The sequence below is a fragment of the Microcaecilia unicolor genome, chromosome 5, assembly GCF_901765095.1.
Source record: "Microcaecilia unicolor chromosome 5, aMicUni1.1, whole genome shotgun sequence".
Taxonomy (NCBI): Eukaryota; Metazoa; Chordata; class Amphibia; order Gymnophiona; family Siphonopidae; genus Microcaecilia; species Microcaecilia unicolor.
This window is the reverse complement of record NC_044035.1, coordinates 155,528,717-155,545,009: the sequence shown is the minus strand read 5'-3', so window position 1 is coordinate 155,545,009 and position 16,293 is coordinate 155,528,717. Positions and strand designations below refer to the sequence as shown.

The following is a 16,293-nucleotide window of genomic DNA, read 5'->3' as shown; positions in this document are numbered from 1 at the left end:
CAGCAATCTTGTCCAAATCTTCACCAAACAGGAGTTTGTCCCAAAAGGGCAAACGAATGAGACGCCAAATCCGCAGTCCAATGGTGCAACCACAACAACAGACGAGAAGAAACAGCCAACACCATCTGTTTGGCGAACAGGTCATAAACAGAGTCAGCTAGATATGCCAAACCTGACTCCATATGGAGTACAATGGACCCCATCGCAGAACCCAAATCAGAGCCTGCTGAAGCCAACAAAGGCACGCACTGGCTATGTATGAGCTACAAATCAATGTCTGGAGCGCTAGTGTGGACACCTCAAAGGTACGCTTGAGGGAAGCCTCTAGGCTTTGGTCTTGCATATCCTTCAGTGCTACTCCCCCCTCTACTGGAAGTGTAGTCTTCTTGGTAACCACCATTACAAGAATATCGACAGTTGGAAGGACAAACTTGTCTGCGCTTACCGGATAAAGGCGGGCATAACCTTGGACACCTTGAGGATCCCCTCGGGGTCCGACCACTGAGCTGAAATAAGCTCCTGGATGGCCTTGTGTACTGGGAATACGTTAGCAGGTTTCCTCATGCTGGCCATCTTAAGATTGGCTGAGGCAGCCGCCTGCGCTTCAGGGTCAGCAATATTTAAGGCTGCTAAAGCATTAAAAATAAAAGATGGTAACTCGTCCCTATGAAACACGTGCACCATCAAGTTCCTCCTAAACTAACTAGCCCTCCTCCAAATCTTCTATCTGACAGGGGTAGAGAGAGTCCCCCGACAGCGCGGCAAGGTGAAGGGACACAGGGGTCCAATGATGCTACCTCCGAGAGGGAGGTGACTCGCCTCCTCTTCAGAGCAGGGTCCTTCAGCGAAGAGACACCAACAGCCCCCAAATCCCTAGAAGCACTGCTTAAGGGCATGGAAAAAGCCTAAAGTTGGGCCTGAGGAAGGGCGCTCTAACAAGCAAGCCTGATGCAGCAGAACAAACTCCAGGGAAAACCTCTCCCCACAGTTCTGAACCCCTGAGGAGGTCCCCGGAGCAACCGCCATAGCCAAAGAGGAAGGCCCTGAGAGATATGGGGCAAAACCGCTGAACTGCATAAAGGCTCAGAAACCACCATCCGTTGACTGGCAGGAGTCGCATCAGCAAATAAAATGGTGCGTGCCCCTGAACCTGCACAGGAAACGGTCACCTCCGCATCAGGAACAGTATCACCCAGCAAGGATTCTGAGCAGCCTGCCAAGAACAATCCTGCTGTGGATCTTCTCTTCCTGCAGCAGGAACACCGTTTGGCCATCTCTGCTGCCACAGCCCCCGACGGACACACTGCGGGAAAACAAACAAGGCACGCGCCAATACCATGTGATCCAGGCAGAGAGAAAGAGAAGCCTCAAAGAAACAGACAGGTGCGTAAGCTAAAAAAGGCACCCCGGTGGAGGGGAAAAAAAAAAAAGAGAAAACAAAATCACTGTGCATCCCGTTCCTGCTCTCGCCTGTAGCTTTTTTTTTTTTTTTTTAATGGACAGGAAAGATACAGCTAGCAGCAAACACAGAGGCAAGGGGACACGGGGTGAAGCAGGGACCCAGAATTGGGTATGCTTCTAAAGATTACACCAAGCGGCCAATCACCCCCAGACTCGACTGGCCAAAAATAGAACAGGAGTAGCCCCAATATGAAGAATCCAGGAGATGGTGAGAAATCTACCACCACCTGCTGGAGATAGAGATATACTGGTTGATGGAGGGGGGCTGGTCATCCAGTATCACTCACTTCAGTTAGTAATCTGTATCTCCACCTGCTGGTAGATGGACACAACCCACCAATTAATGGATTCATCTGCTGCCTGGCAGTACATGCGCTAAGGAAAAGTACTTTATACCCAATTTCTACTATCGCTGCTGACATAGTTTCACTACTGTTCTAAATACCAATGATGTCTTTCTAGGCCTAGATCCACATCCTATTCCCATACCTTGATATATGCCCATTGAGTATCTTCAGCTCATATAAACTGCTTATATATTTGAGAAATTGGTCCTCTGGACCCTTCCTTTGCCTTATACAGCCTCTCACATAATATGAGTTCTGTTGCTAGATCTATCTGATGTATCCTTTTTGAAGATGTACAGGTGTATTTTGTACACGAGGCAATAGAGAATTTGGTGACTTGCTCAATATCACAAGGAGCAGCACTGGGATTTGAACTGGGCTTCCATGGTTATCAGCCCAGTGTACTAACCATTGGGCTACACCTATGTATTATGTGAATGCAAATAAAAAAAGGTATCTATTCTCAAAGGCATTTCCTGCCTGATGTGATCCCAATAATTATCTTATGCTTTTTTCATCACTGCTGAGCTTATGTGTACTCCTTTCGCTCACCCTACCCTCCTTAAGCCTTAGTATACCTTAGTATACTCATTTGGTTTCCAGGGTTCTGTCCTCTCCTGGTTCTCCTCTTATCTCTCCCACCGTACCTTCAGAGTACATTCTCATGGATCTTCCTCCACCCCCATCCCGCTCTCTGTCGGAGTTCCTCAAGTATCTGTCCTTGAACCCCTTCTTTTTTCAATCTACACCTCCTCCCTGGGCTCGCTGATCTCAACTCATGGTTTCCAATATCATCTTTATGCTGATGACACCCAGCTCTCTCTCTCCACACCAGACATCACTGCGGAATCCCAGGCCAAAGTTTCGGCCTGCTTATCTGGCATTGCTGCCTGGATGTCCAACCGCCACCTGAAACTGAACATGGCCAAGACCGAGCTTATTGTCTTTCCACCCAAACCCACCTCTCCTCTCCTCTCCCTCCACTCTATCTCAGTTGATAACACCCTCATCCTCCCCGTCTCATCTGCCCGCAATCTCGGAGTCATCTTCGACTCCTCCCTCTCCTTCTCTGCGCATATCCAGCAGATAGTCAAGACCTGTCGCTTCTTTCTCTATAGCATCAGCAAAATTCGCCCTTTCTTCTCTGAGCACACCACCTGAACTCTCATCCACTCTCTCATTACCTCTCGCCTTGACTACTGCAACCTGCTCCTCACTGGCCTCCCACTTAGCCATCTATCCCCCCTCCAATCCGTTCAGAACTCTGCTGCACGTCTCATCTTCCGTCTGGACCGATATGCTCATATCACCCCTCTCCTCAAGTCACTTCACTGGCTTCCGATCAGGTACCGCATACAATTCAAGCTTCTCCTACTTACCTACAAATGCACTCGATCTGCAGCCCCTCATTACCTCTCTACTCATCTCCCCTTATGTTCCTACTCGAAACCTCCGCTCACAGGCAAAATCCCTCCTCTCTGTACCCTTCACCACCACCGCCAACTCCAGGCTCCGCCCTTTCTGCCTCACCTCACCCTATGCGTGGAATAAACTCCCTGAGCTCATACGCCAAGCCCCCTCCCTGCCCATCTTCAAATCCTTACTCAAAGCCCACCTCTTCAATGTCGCCTTCGGCACATAACCATTATATCTCTATTCAGGAAAAATAGACTGCCCCAACTTGACATTTAGTCCATTAGATTTTAAGCTCCTTTGAGCAGGGAATGTCTTTCTTTGTTAAATTGTACAGCGCTGCTTAACCCTAGTAGCACTTTAGATATGTTAAGCAGTAGTAGTAGTATACTTTTACTTAATATTTTAAATCTTTACTCCTCTATAATTCATTTTACTTAACTATTTGTAACTTAGGCATACTCTGGTTTGCTCTTCTTTCTCACCCTATTTTATTTGCTATGTAAACCGCTCAATTTTTTTTTTGCCGTATATCAAATAAATATGAAATGAGAAACAGTCATGTGTTGTGCCATGTCTCATTCTCCATATATCAACCAAGTTTAGCCCCTCCAACAGCATCTTTACCTTCTTCCTGTGAGGTCTAGTCCTCATAGGTTCGACCTTTGAATTATCTATTATGGGGTTGAGTGTAATATTAAAATCATCTCCTATAATTAGGTGTATTTTACTCCATCTTCCCAATTTCTCCTGAATATCAAAGAATTTCCCTTGTTTTAAGACCAGGACACAAAGGCACACTAGGACAATTTCTGTGCCATCCAGTTTCAGCTCAGCCATTATGGGCTAGATTATGGCGCCTGAAAAATTCACATGAAAAAAACCCCTACCTAGGCGTATGCAGTAAAATATGTCTAAATGTTATAGAATAGGCTTAAAGTTCTGCACGGTATATAGAATACACTGAGCAGCTCTTCACATGACAGTCCATTTAGGCCATGTTTTACTTGGTGTAAATCCCAATACCTAAATTAGGCACAGATCAGGTTTATTCTAGAATAACGCACATAGATTGTAGAAACGCCCACTGCCCGCCCATGGCCAGGCCCTCTTTTCACCTATGCGACTTAGAATTTAGGTGCACTGCATTATAGAATCTCAATTAATGCCAATTAGTGCTAACTGCTTGTTAACATCCAATTAACAGTGCTAATTAACTAGTTAACCAATTAAGTTATGCGTGGAAAGTAAGGCACCAGATAGAGAATCCGGGGGGGGGTATATGCCTGCCTCTCAGGTCCCTAATTACTTGTTCTTTACTTGCATGCCATCCAATTATTAGAATTATCACCCCTCCCTTTCCCGGGCTCTCGAGTATCCACTGCATTAAATACATAAGGGTAATCATTAGCCTTCAACAATCCGTCATGCATTCACTTTAAATGCGTCTCCTGTACAAAAATAATATCGGGCTGTACATTTTTCCCTTCTGGTACTGCTTTCTGTTCCCCGAGTTTAAGTCTTTAAAGGGAAATTCAATAACTGTGCACCTGTATTTACATGCCATATAAGTGTGTACATATACAGAATATCAGCAGTTACTTGCATTTAAGTGTGCTCTTACCTGCAAAAATGCCAACGAGATGCCTATGGTTCTGCAAGGGCACACAAGTGGCATAACACAAATGCAAAGGGGTGCACACATGGGTAGGGCTCACACTTACAGAACTTACAAAATACTGTAAGTTAGGTGTGTCCCTGCCAAATGTTATGCCAGGTGTACGGCTAGTGAGCTGCAGGTGTGTAAATAGGCATATTGATACTGGATTATGCTAGTTTTCTACAATAGAATTTGGGCACCCAGCTGCCACTATAGGATAGTTTCTCATATATAGGCATCAGGGCGCCTAAACGGAGGTGCTCACTTATACAGCTGCCTCCTTAGTGCTTACTGTTCCAGTCTCCCCCTAGTCCCATCATAACAACATCTTTAGACCCGGTATTACTACATATGTTACCTGTATCAGATTTAACTGCCCTCCCTCCTTTATTTCCAACTTTTAACTCTCTCCCTCCCCAGGTTCTACTGTCCTTGGGACACACCTAGCCAATGAGGTTTTCAGGGTAATCAACAATGAATATGTACGACGCACGAGATAGTGCATGCAAACTTATCTCCTGCATGTTCATTGTGGATATTCTGAAAACCTGACTGGCTAGGTGTGTCCTGAGGATTGCATTGATTACTCTTGTTCTAGGGTGAACTAAGAAGAATTATAATCTAATTCCTGAGAGCTTAAACTGGTCAACTTCAACCACTGGACACAGGCTGTAGAATGCATCCAGGGGAGTCAGGCCTGTTATCACAGAACTCCTGCTGCATCAGTTCGACCTGCATCATCTGCTGGAGGCAGTAAAATACTGACCGGATTCTGGCTGCATCATCTGTTATAAAGTGATACTTTGTCATTATAATCTTCATTTTTTTTTCTCCTCATCTATCTGCTGGTAAGGGGACAAAACACTGGACTGGTCTAGTAGGATAAGGAAACTTTTCCAGGTTGATTTCAATAGCTACTGTTTATTTTGCCATTGGAGGAGCATTCCATAAACTATTTCCTCAGTAGCACAATCGACTCATTTCAGATGACACAACCTGAGATTTCACAGTCCATACGCAGACAAGATTACAGAATCCATTAAACAGGAATATTTTATTTCACACATTTGCATCACCAAATTAGAGTTACATTTTTTAAAAATTCAGGAAGCATTAAATACCACAGAAAAGAAGTTGTGCCATTGACTGATGCTTATCATCAAGCTTGACTCACCTTCTGGACCTCTCCTGATCTGTCAGCTTCTCCTCTTCTACCATAAAGTATTCGTTAAGATCAAAAGGTGGTTTCCCAACCTGCAGTAAGACAGGTAAAAGTACTTAAGGCTTCATTCACATGTTTAGAGAATTTAAAACAAAAGAAGAAAATCTCCTATTTAATTCCTATTTTATGATGACAACAAAGATGACTATATGCCTTTATAAAATACGGTGTCAGAACTATTCCCAATAATCCAAAAATGCTCTTGCACAAACACACTGAGGCAGCTGTAAATGTATGCATGCACTTAATGAAGGTGATTTTATAACTCATCTAGATTGAGAAGCCAAGTGGGGACCTATTTTATTAAAGGTCCCCACTTGGCTTCTCAAACTAGATGACTGACACTAAGCTGCAGTAAAAAGTGGCCTTAGTGTATCCTTAAGCAGTTTTTTCCCACGCGCCAAGGCCATTTTTACTGCAGACAGAAAATGGCCAATCTCCTATTATTTCTACTAATGGCCAATTTCCTAATTCTACTAATGGCCGTGTACTACTGCCATCTATATGTGGCTATTAAAAAAGAATTACTACCTGCTGGTAAGAGCTCATGCAGTAACCCTGTGCTAATCCATTGGTGAGAAGTAATGCGGACGCACTAACTGATCAGTGTAAACACACCTACTCTCTGCACCCCTCCAACAAAAATTGAAAAATTTAGCACGCAGGGAATGCATGCAGATTTGGAATTTATCACAGGACGCCCGAGGGAAAAATCTGCTTAAGGACACACTAAGGCCACTTTTTACTGCAGCTTAGTGTCTTACAGAATATAAATATATCTTCATATAAATGCATATTTTATGAGTTACATGTGTACTTTATGACTCCGCCCGCACTCCATCCATCCTCCCCCTCCAAACATGCTTATACTTAGGTCATATTTATTTATTTATGAACATTTATACCCTTCTTTTTTCCACAACAAGCAGACTCAAAGTGGCTTACAATGTACAGGAATCAATTACAATTGCCTACTTTTCATACTCTTGTATGCAGGTGGTAATTTTACAAGAGATATTTTATTTAAAAAAAAAATTCTAATCACATCATCTACAATTCTGAATTAGGTACAATAAAAAACACACACATTAAAACAATGACCAAACAAATAATTAAAATAATAAGACTACAGACAACTAGAAAAACTCCTGATCAGTCAAACCTTGAGTGGGTTTAAAATCAAAGCTGCACATGAAACAATCTAAAATCTTCTAAGATCTTATTCTATCAACAAATGAACTCAAACAAATCTTATCAGCCTTAACCAAACCCTGCTGACAACATGGAAAAGTTAAGAATCAAAAATAAACACAGGCTGGAATGAAACAGAAATAAAAATAAAAAGGAACTCTTGTACTGCGTTTCAAGACAAACAAAAGTTTATCAGAAGAAAAAAAAGCCATAAGACAGCACATATCTTTCTGTGCCTAAGACCCCATTTGCACAGCCACAGAAAGCACTTGAACCCCTGGAAGCCTGGGGAATGAGGTCTTTATGAAGGTCTGCCCAGGTCATAACCCCAAATGCGAATTTCATGACTCCAAAATAGGGTCACGACCCACAGTTTAAGGCAGGGCTTCCCAAAACTAAATAAAACTGCTTCATGTCTCAATGGAGTCAGCAATGAGTTCCATAATAAAGGTCCAATGACAGAAGGCATGTGTGCACATCTTCACTATATGGACTAAAAAAAATCATTTATAAATTTATCCCTTATGCATATGTATGTATATTTTCTATAAAATGCATAAGGGATGTAAAAGCCACCTGTGCTCTGCCCAAACTACGCCTTCAGAATGCCTACGTTTCATGGATAGGCATCCACAATTTTATTAAAAAAATGTTCTCCTTGTGTCTTTCTGTAAAACATGTTTTAAGAAACTTTATAATAGTAATCGCATAAGGCCAGAAAAGAGAGTATGGCAAATAGATATTAGCTAAATAGCAAATATGGGGTAAAGGGTAATGGATTTTGATATACCACCTTTCTGTGGTACAACAAGATAATGAGTTCCAGAAGACAGGCATCAGGGAGCTGAGCAGGTCAATAATAAAGCATAAGAGGTGGTGTTTGGGACCATACCAGCTCTGAAGATTGCCTTATCAGCTCCTCTGAAGTATGCATTAAGTCCAAACTTTTACAGACTGAACTTATGCAACTAAAATTTACATCTAGTGCCTGCTGTGGTCCAAGAGGAGCTAGGGACTTGAGTGACACGGGGATGGGGACCTGCAGTAACCGCATGGATGGGGGACAAATTTTGTCCACGTGTTATTTTCTACTTTGAAATCTGTTAATGAACTGGACTGTTATTTATGTTCGAGTGATGTAAAAAAATTTTTTTTTTTTTTTTTAAACAAGATGCTGGCCACAGCTAGAAAGATTTGCATGTGGGATCCTGTACATCCTGCTACCAGCACATCTTCTAAGAAGACATCTTCTATTGCAAGAAGGACTGTGAAAGACAGGAGAGCTAGACTGAATCCTGAGATTGTTGATGACTTATTATTTATCCACAGATTAAAAAATTATAACAGTGCTTCATAGGGCATATTTCTCCCCTCTAGGGCATACAGAACGTGTTGAATTTGTACCTCTGGACATTTTAACAGGGTGGATTAGGACTCCTTGAGGTAGTAGAAAGCAGCTATTGTTGGGTTTGGAAGGGTAGAGGGTGGTGATGAGGAGGGTTATTATAACTGCTCGCTGTTATTATTATTTTCTATTTATAACTTATACACAACAGTTGCACAGCATATTGTTCCTTTTTATACTTTAATAAAAAGATTTAAATATAAAATCATAATTGTTCGAGACTTCTGCAGATGAGGACAGAGCCCATGGGGACGGAGACAGAACCTGCGGGGATGGGGTGGGGACGGGGCGGGACAAACTTTGTCCCCGTGTCATTCTCTACTAGTGACACTTGCCACTGGTCTGAGAGGAGTGGCCACTACTGGAGCTCCTACTGCTGCTATGGCCTGAGACTGCCCTGGGCTGTCCAGAGGAGGCACAAATGCAGTCCTGGACTGACCTACTACAGTGGCTCAGAAGAGGAGACACTGGCAAATAATAGGCTGGAGATGGGAGAGGGAAGCAAGGGAAAGAGAAAGTATGACTAATGACTTCCCTGGTGGAAATTCTTAGAGCTGTTCAGTGGCACATGCAATGTCAAGACTGAAGTCATACAACTTAAAAAAGGAACAAGGAATATGTTCAAATACTGAAGCACTTACACACACAAAAAAAATGTTATTCTGTGTGACTATAATAAAGAAATGTTTTCAGCAAATGTTTGGTGGTATACACTTGTATATTATTAATACACAAATATAGTCATATTGATGGACAGATGCAATTGTCTATACAATAGCAAAAATGCATAACTAAATTCAAGTTCTATATTGATATTGTTATATATTTTTGATATTGTGTAACATAAGAGTTTCAGTTTAGCATCAAACAGAAATGCATTATAAAAAGATCCATCAATACAAATCTTTCAGAATATTTCCTGAAGCTAGAGCCCTGTCATCATGTGGTAAAAGCACACAACTCCAAAATCTGCCTTCTCTAGAGGTTTCTCAAATTCTTTTTGAAATTTAAACTATCATTACCTCTTTCATATATCTATTATATAAAGACTCAGCAGCTTCTAAATAGATCAATGCAGTTTTAATTTCACCTCTTTCAGCCCAAAGGATTCCCAACTTGTTCTGAAAAGATAAAAAAAGAAAAGAAAAGGATAATAGTCAGGACAAAATTACCAGATTCAAACAAACCTCTGCATGCAAAAGGATGATGAATATTAAGCATGATATAAAAAATGAATCTGTAAAGAAGGTGTGACAAGCTAGAGTGCAGAGGGTGGAAATAAGCTGCAGTTGGGTTGGCGGTAGACAGATGGAAGGATGTTAATTGTGAGAGGCTGCATCTGGTTGATATTGGGCTGTCAGAATCCATAGTTACACATCAAATTTGCAGAGCAATCATGACAGAGTGGGGAGAGAGTAACTGTTCCTATATCATCACGTACCTTACCTGCTGCTACTGAAATTTGGAGGCAAGTTTATAGAATCTGGGGGGAAGCCAACAGTCACTCAGGAGCGCATGGTTCAGACTAAGGTATCTTTGAAGGATACTATTAAAACAGGGAAGAAAATTTAAATCTCTCTATTCGGAGGCCCTGAGGCAAAAGTAGGCCAGGTGCCTTTAAGAGAGGCGCAGAGTAAAGAATGCATATTATCCTTCTGAACTGCTAAGCAAGTTATAGAGGAGAGGGAGCCCCTGGTGACAATGTACACCAAGGTGGACGCTTAACTTCACAGCTCCAGTCCCAATGATATCACCTACTAAATATAAATACAGTAAGTGCAGTTGTTAAGCTTCTAATTATATATAGACTAGTAAAAAAGGCCCGTTTCTGACACAAATGAAACGGGCGCTAGCAAGGTTTTCCTTGGAGTGTATATGTTTGAGAGAGTGTATGAGAGAGTGACTATGAGGCATATTTTCAAAGCACTTAGCCTTCCAAAGTTCCATAGAAACCTATGGAAGCCTATGGAACTTTGGAAGACTAAGTGCTTTGAAAATATGCCTCATAGTCACTCTCTCATACACTCTCTCAAACATATACACTGTGTGTGCTTGTTTTTGAGTGTATGGGAATGACGGCTGTGTTGGGGAGTGGAAACAGAGATTAACCAATTGGCTTCCTTGGTCTTGTGTAGTAATCGTCGTGCACCATGGCCGGAGTCGGAGAGAGAGTGCGGTGGAACGGTGAGTGAGCGGCTGTGGGAGGGTGGGTGAGGGGGACTGCGGGCGAGGGGATGGGGTCCAGCGCCGTTGTTGGTTGGTTTTGAGTGTATGGGAATGACGGCTGCATTGGGGAGTGGAAACAGATTACCGAATGACAATCCGATTTGTTGAGTGTCATTGCTCCGCCCTCAATGTCATCACGTTGTGACGCGGGGGCGGGGCAGACACTCATGGGATCTTGCAACTACAAATTTAGAACATTGGAGGTGCCTTTTATATATAGAGATGTTCTACTATGCTGTAATGCATACTGTCATATGAATATTTTATTGTTGTAGTTATATATTGCTTATGTCCAGGTTATATTTGGTAAACACCACATTGGGTAAATTTCTTCAAACAGCAATAAATAAATCCTAATAAATAAGTGATAGTGAATAAAGGGTAACCGGGGGAAAGAGTTTTAGAAACGGCACACAATGGCTTCCCCCCTACACTCACACTTGAAAGTGGATGCGCACATAACAATACCAATTAAAAAATAAGACTGAACATGAGAAAGAAAGAATCAAGCATCAAGGGGGGGGGGGGGGGGAGGAGAAACTGAGATAGCAATATGGCACTGGCATAGATCAGCAGTAGACCTTTCAGCACCTACACACATGGCCTTCTGTATGTCACCCCCCTCCAATAGGAAGTTTAGAAGGGGGTGGAATCCAGGTAGCCTTGAGCATGTGGATTCTCAAAGGACCCATGTCATGCTGTTTTATTTTAACATGGGTTAGGGTCCGGCACAGGACAGAAGTAGGGCAGTATTGCAAACCTCACTTATTTCCCAGGAGTTTGGGCCTTTTTTTTTTTTTTTTTTTTAAGAACTCGTGGGGGGTTTTGGGAATTTGCAGGTAGCTTATTTTTGGGCTTGTCACCACCGCTGCCCAAACACAGGAAATAGTAAGGTTGGCAACACTGAACTTCGCAGTCGATGTCTCACCTGATTGGGCACCTTTCTGTGCGGGTAACTTGCCTGGTTGGTCACTACCGGCCATTGTTTGCTCTGCTGCTCTGGGTTTGGCTGCTTTCTCGCCTGCTCGTGTCAGCCCACTGTAAAGGTGAGAAAAATTTCCACCAGCCTACTGCTGGTACAAGGGATAGTGTGTCAGTGCAGCCCCTTAGAGGCTGCAGTTCAGCAGCATGGCAGCAGAGGAAGGCTCTGGAGCAGCTGAGGGTGGAGGATGAAGCAGGCGGATAGAGAATAGGAGTGATCTTCTATTCCTCTCAGTGCTTGAGACACTGAGCCTGGACTTTTGGAAGCCACCTTTCAGCACAAGGCACCCAAGAGTGTCGGGGAAAGGAGAAAAGGGGCTAGGCTGAAAAGTGCCTGAGTGTGATCACCCGCCGGGGGAAAGGTAAGAGCGCTGGGCTGTTACCTAGATCCCTCTTTCTACCCCTATTCCTGGGGAGGGAGCTATTCTGGATTTGTGTGTTCTGATTTTACTATTTATGTAGTTTACTGGTATGATTGAGTGATTAGCGTTTTGCGGCTCTTTGGGACATTGTTGCCACCTCCTGTGATGCTTAAGCCCATGCCTGGATGGCGATGTGTGGCAGGCTTTATCCTGGGGGAAGGGCTCCAAAGTGCATTCCTTGGGGTGCATTGTGGATGGGTTCTTTAGGGCAGGATTTCTGTCTGGAAACACCCCTAAATGGTCCCCTTTTTTATTTGTATATATAGTGTAGGTTTTCTAGCAGTAGCAGAAATAAATTTTCTTTCCCTGGGGTCTGGGTAACTGTCACACGGCAGAAGCTTCCTATTACCACTTGGGGTTTTGCAGTGTGTCTGAATATCAGTAAACTGGGCCCATACTTTCAAGAATTTAGGACGAGAGTTAGTTTGTCTCAGCACTCTTTTCTTCTCCCTGCTTTCCCTCTTATCATGTGTTTTGAAGGTTCAAAGCAGAAAAATTGTGGAATTGTGTTACTTGATCCAACAGCCGTTTCTGACATGGTGAGGAGGACTGGAGGGCCTTGTGTTTTGCCCTTGGTTAGTTTGTGATTATTTACCACATTTTTGAAGTGTACAGCAAGAATAAAGCCTGGTTGAAGAACCAAGCTTTCACCTGCTTCCTGAAGTACAGATAGTCTTGTGTTAAGCGAAGCCTTTCTGGGAGTGCATTCTAGAGTGTAGGGGCTACTCTAGAGAAGGCTGGCAGGTATCAAATATTCATTTCTATATGTTGTGCATGAGTAAACTTGAGATTGATTTACTGTAGGTATGGTGAACTATGTGCAAGTCCATGAAGTCTGCTTTCAGCATTTCCATAATAAATGTTCACTGATTATATTTACCTATAATTAATGTGGATCCTGGGGAACCAGGTTAAATTCCCTCTGCAGCTCCGTGTGACCCAGGGCAAGTCACTTAACCCTACGTTGCCCCCAGTAGTACAATGTATTACTTAGACTCTGAGCCTACTAGGGATAGACCCAGTACCTGTAAAATGAAACTGTAAATCCCTTAGGTCTAAATATAAATACCTAAAATGAAATAAAATGAAAAATGAATTTTAAAAAAAACTTAATATGCATAGCTGGATTTAGTAGCATAGCCACCACTGCTGAGAATGTGCAATTGATGTACTTGAGTTATGTTATGTTTATACATATCAACATATTTAACATTTAGCCTAGTGGTTAGTGCAGTGGACTTTGATCCTGGGGAACTGAGTTCGATTCCCACTGCAGCTCCTTGTGACTCTGGGCAAGTAACTTAACCCTCCATTGCCCCTGGTACAAAATAAGTACCTGAATATATGTAAACCGCTTTGAAAGTAGTTGCAAAAACCTCAGAAAGGTGGTATTTCAAGTCCCATTTCCCTTTAAAAGTGTGTTTTGAGTGTATGATTAAACTTCACATCATGCAAAAAAAAAATTGGACTTATTTTGGGCTTATTTTTTTAAACAAAGCACACTTGTTTTTCCATGACTACCTGGCAACACTGAAGTAGGGTGGCAGTGGCAGCAGTGGTAGGAGAAAGAAGAGGTGGTGAGATGATGAACATCTTGGGGAGGGGAGTGGGGTAGGGATGGAAGGTGGTGGCCTATGATTGGGTGGGGGCGGGGGGTAGGGTCTACATCCCATTTAGTAAAACCTGCTTATGTCTGCCATGTATGAATTTCAGTTCTGTGTAGGACCTTTCCCTTGATTTTTCGGATAACATACATTTAGGCTGCAATTTTTGTTTTATTCTATACTACAACACTTCATTTGTTTGAAAAAGTTGAAACGTAAGAAAAGAAATATATGCCTGCATCGTAGCTGAGTCACAGCTTGTCTCCTGGGAGATGTACGTGTTTGGCGGTGAGAGTCTGATATGTACAGACGGGGAGAGGGATCTTGGGGTGATAGTATCTAGGGATCTGAAGGCGACGAAACAGTGTGACAAGGCGGTGGCTGTAGCTAGAAGGTTGCTAGGCTGTATAGAGAGAGGTGTGACCAGCAGAAAAAAAGGGCCCCACCTGGAGTATTGTGTTCAGTTTTGGAGGCCGTATCTTGCTAAGGATGTAAAAAGAATTGAAGCGGTGCAAAGAAAAGTTACAAGAATGGTATGGGATTTGCGTTACAACATGTATACCCTGGAGGAAAAGAGAAACAGGGGTGATATGATACAGACGTTCAAGTATTTGAAAGGTATTAATCTGCAAACGAACCTTTTCTGGAGATGGGAAGGCGGTAGAACTAGAGGACATGAAATGAGATTGAAGGGGGGCAGACAAGAAAAATGTCTGGAAGTATTTTTTCATGGATAGAGTGGTGGATACTTGGAATGCCCTCCCACGGAAGGTGGTGATGATAACGGTAACGGAATTCAAACATGTGCGAGATAAACATAAAGGTATCCTGTTCAGAAGGAATGGATCCTCAGAAGCAGTGTTGCCAGATGGAAAAAATTTGTCACTCCCAAAGCCAGCCCAAAACCGCACGTCAATTTGCATGTGAATGACATCATTAATAAATATTGAGGCCATTTGCATACAAATGACATCATTAAGCCCGCCTCCATGGGGCTTCTACTGGCTGTGGCCTTGGGAAAACCAGCCAACCCACGGTCAGCGGCCGCGGGTTAAAAATAAATGGTAGTGGGCGAAAAAAACGCTGGTGGGGCTTAAAAAAGCCGCCCAAAATCCTGCAACCCGCACGCGGCGTGAAAAAGCTGCAGCGGCTTGCGGAAAGGAGCCCAATTGGGCAAGGAACCCGCAGCCCTGGCAACAGAAGCTTAGCCGAGATTGGGTAGCAGAGCCGGTGGGGTGGGGGGGGGGGGAGGCGGGGCTGGTGCTGGGCAGACTTCTACTGTCTATGCCCTGAAAATGGAAGATACAAATCAAGGTAAGGTATACACAAAAAGTAGCACATACGAGTTTATCTTTTTGGGCAGACTGGATGGACCGTGAAAGTCTTTTTCTGCCGTCATCTACTATGTTACTATACAACTATGTATCAACACTGATCCTATTAGTACAGAAAGCAAGACACAGCGATATACTGAACGACGCAGGACGCGATTTTGGGAAGGAGCCGGACGGGGGAGTCCCCTACCGGCAAAAGAAGAGTGAAGGGCGGAGCTCAGAGCAAAGGAGATTAAGAACAGATTAGGGGCGGAGCTTGACGTCACCTGGCACTGCAGAGTAAGAGAGATGCTCTCGGGAGCAGGCGGCAGGTACTGTATGCTGTTTAGCACGCGTTGCAGATGTTCTTCCCCTGCCGACAGCTCTTCTGTCTCCGTCAAGTTGACACCCAGTTGGAATTCGACCAGAGCTCGAGTTAGAGCAAGAGAACAGCCGGTGGCAGGCGAAATATCCACCTCTTCCTCTTCAGTCAGTTCGGCACGCAGTTGCTCCAATAATTCTCGCGCGCGGTACCTGGAACGATACGGCTCATTCTCCGGATCGCGCTTCGACCCCAGCTCGGTCAGGGTGAGGGAGCGCTGGTATTTGTCGCAAAGCTCTTGCCAGGTCTTGGGCCTGCGTTCTTCTGTTGCCGCCATCTTGCGTCGTCACCCAGCAACCATTGCACACGTCACTTTCATCCAACCTCCTTGAGCCGTCTCAAGAAGGTTTAATAGACAGGAGACCGTGACGTCAAAACGTTGAAACCAATTAGGTTAGTCTCAGTTTCCCCTTTCCCGCGCAGCCGTCATTGGCATACTCTCAAAGCAAGCAAACCTATGAGCTGCTGCATCCACGTTGTCGCTCTTTATTGTTGGTAGCATTTGTAATGTATTTAATCTCACTTATTTTTTCAAACATGCCGGCTTGTGCAGCATACGGATGTACACAGAGGAAGTTTAATAAAGGAATACATTTTCATAGGTAGAGTAGTAATTTGTTATAAATCTTAATGTGTAATTTGGAGGGGCTAATTATTGGGACACCT

The 16,293-nt window shown here is 43.5% G+C and overlaps 1 protein-coding gene across 1 annotated transcript in view; it reads right to left on the bottom strand.

The window, feature by feature from the left end:
• Window positions 1-15,972, bottom strand: part of LOC115470366 (KIF1-binding protein homolog) — a 107,995-nt gene extending 92,023 nt beyond the window's left edge. Inside the window, exons 1-3 of the mRNA XM_030203469.1 lie at window positions 15,533-15,972; window positions 9,722-9,820; window positions 6,056-6,135 (exon numbers count right to left, since the gene is read on the bottom strand). Coding sequence (XP_030059329.1) covers window positions 6,056-6,135; window positions 9,722-9,820; window positions 15,533-15,904 — 551 coding nt within the window. The 5' untranslated portion in view covers window positions 15,905-15,972. The remainder of the gene's footprint in view (window positions 1-6,055; window positions 6,136-9,721; window positions 9,821-15,532) is intronic.
• Between the last annotated feature and the right edge of the window lie 321 nt (window positions 15,973-16,293).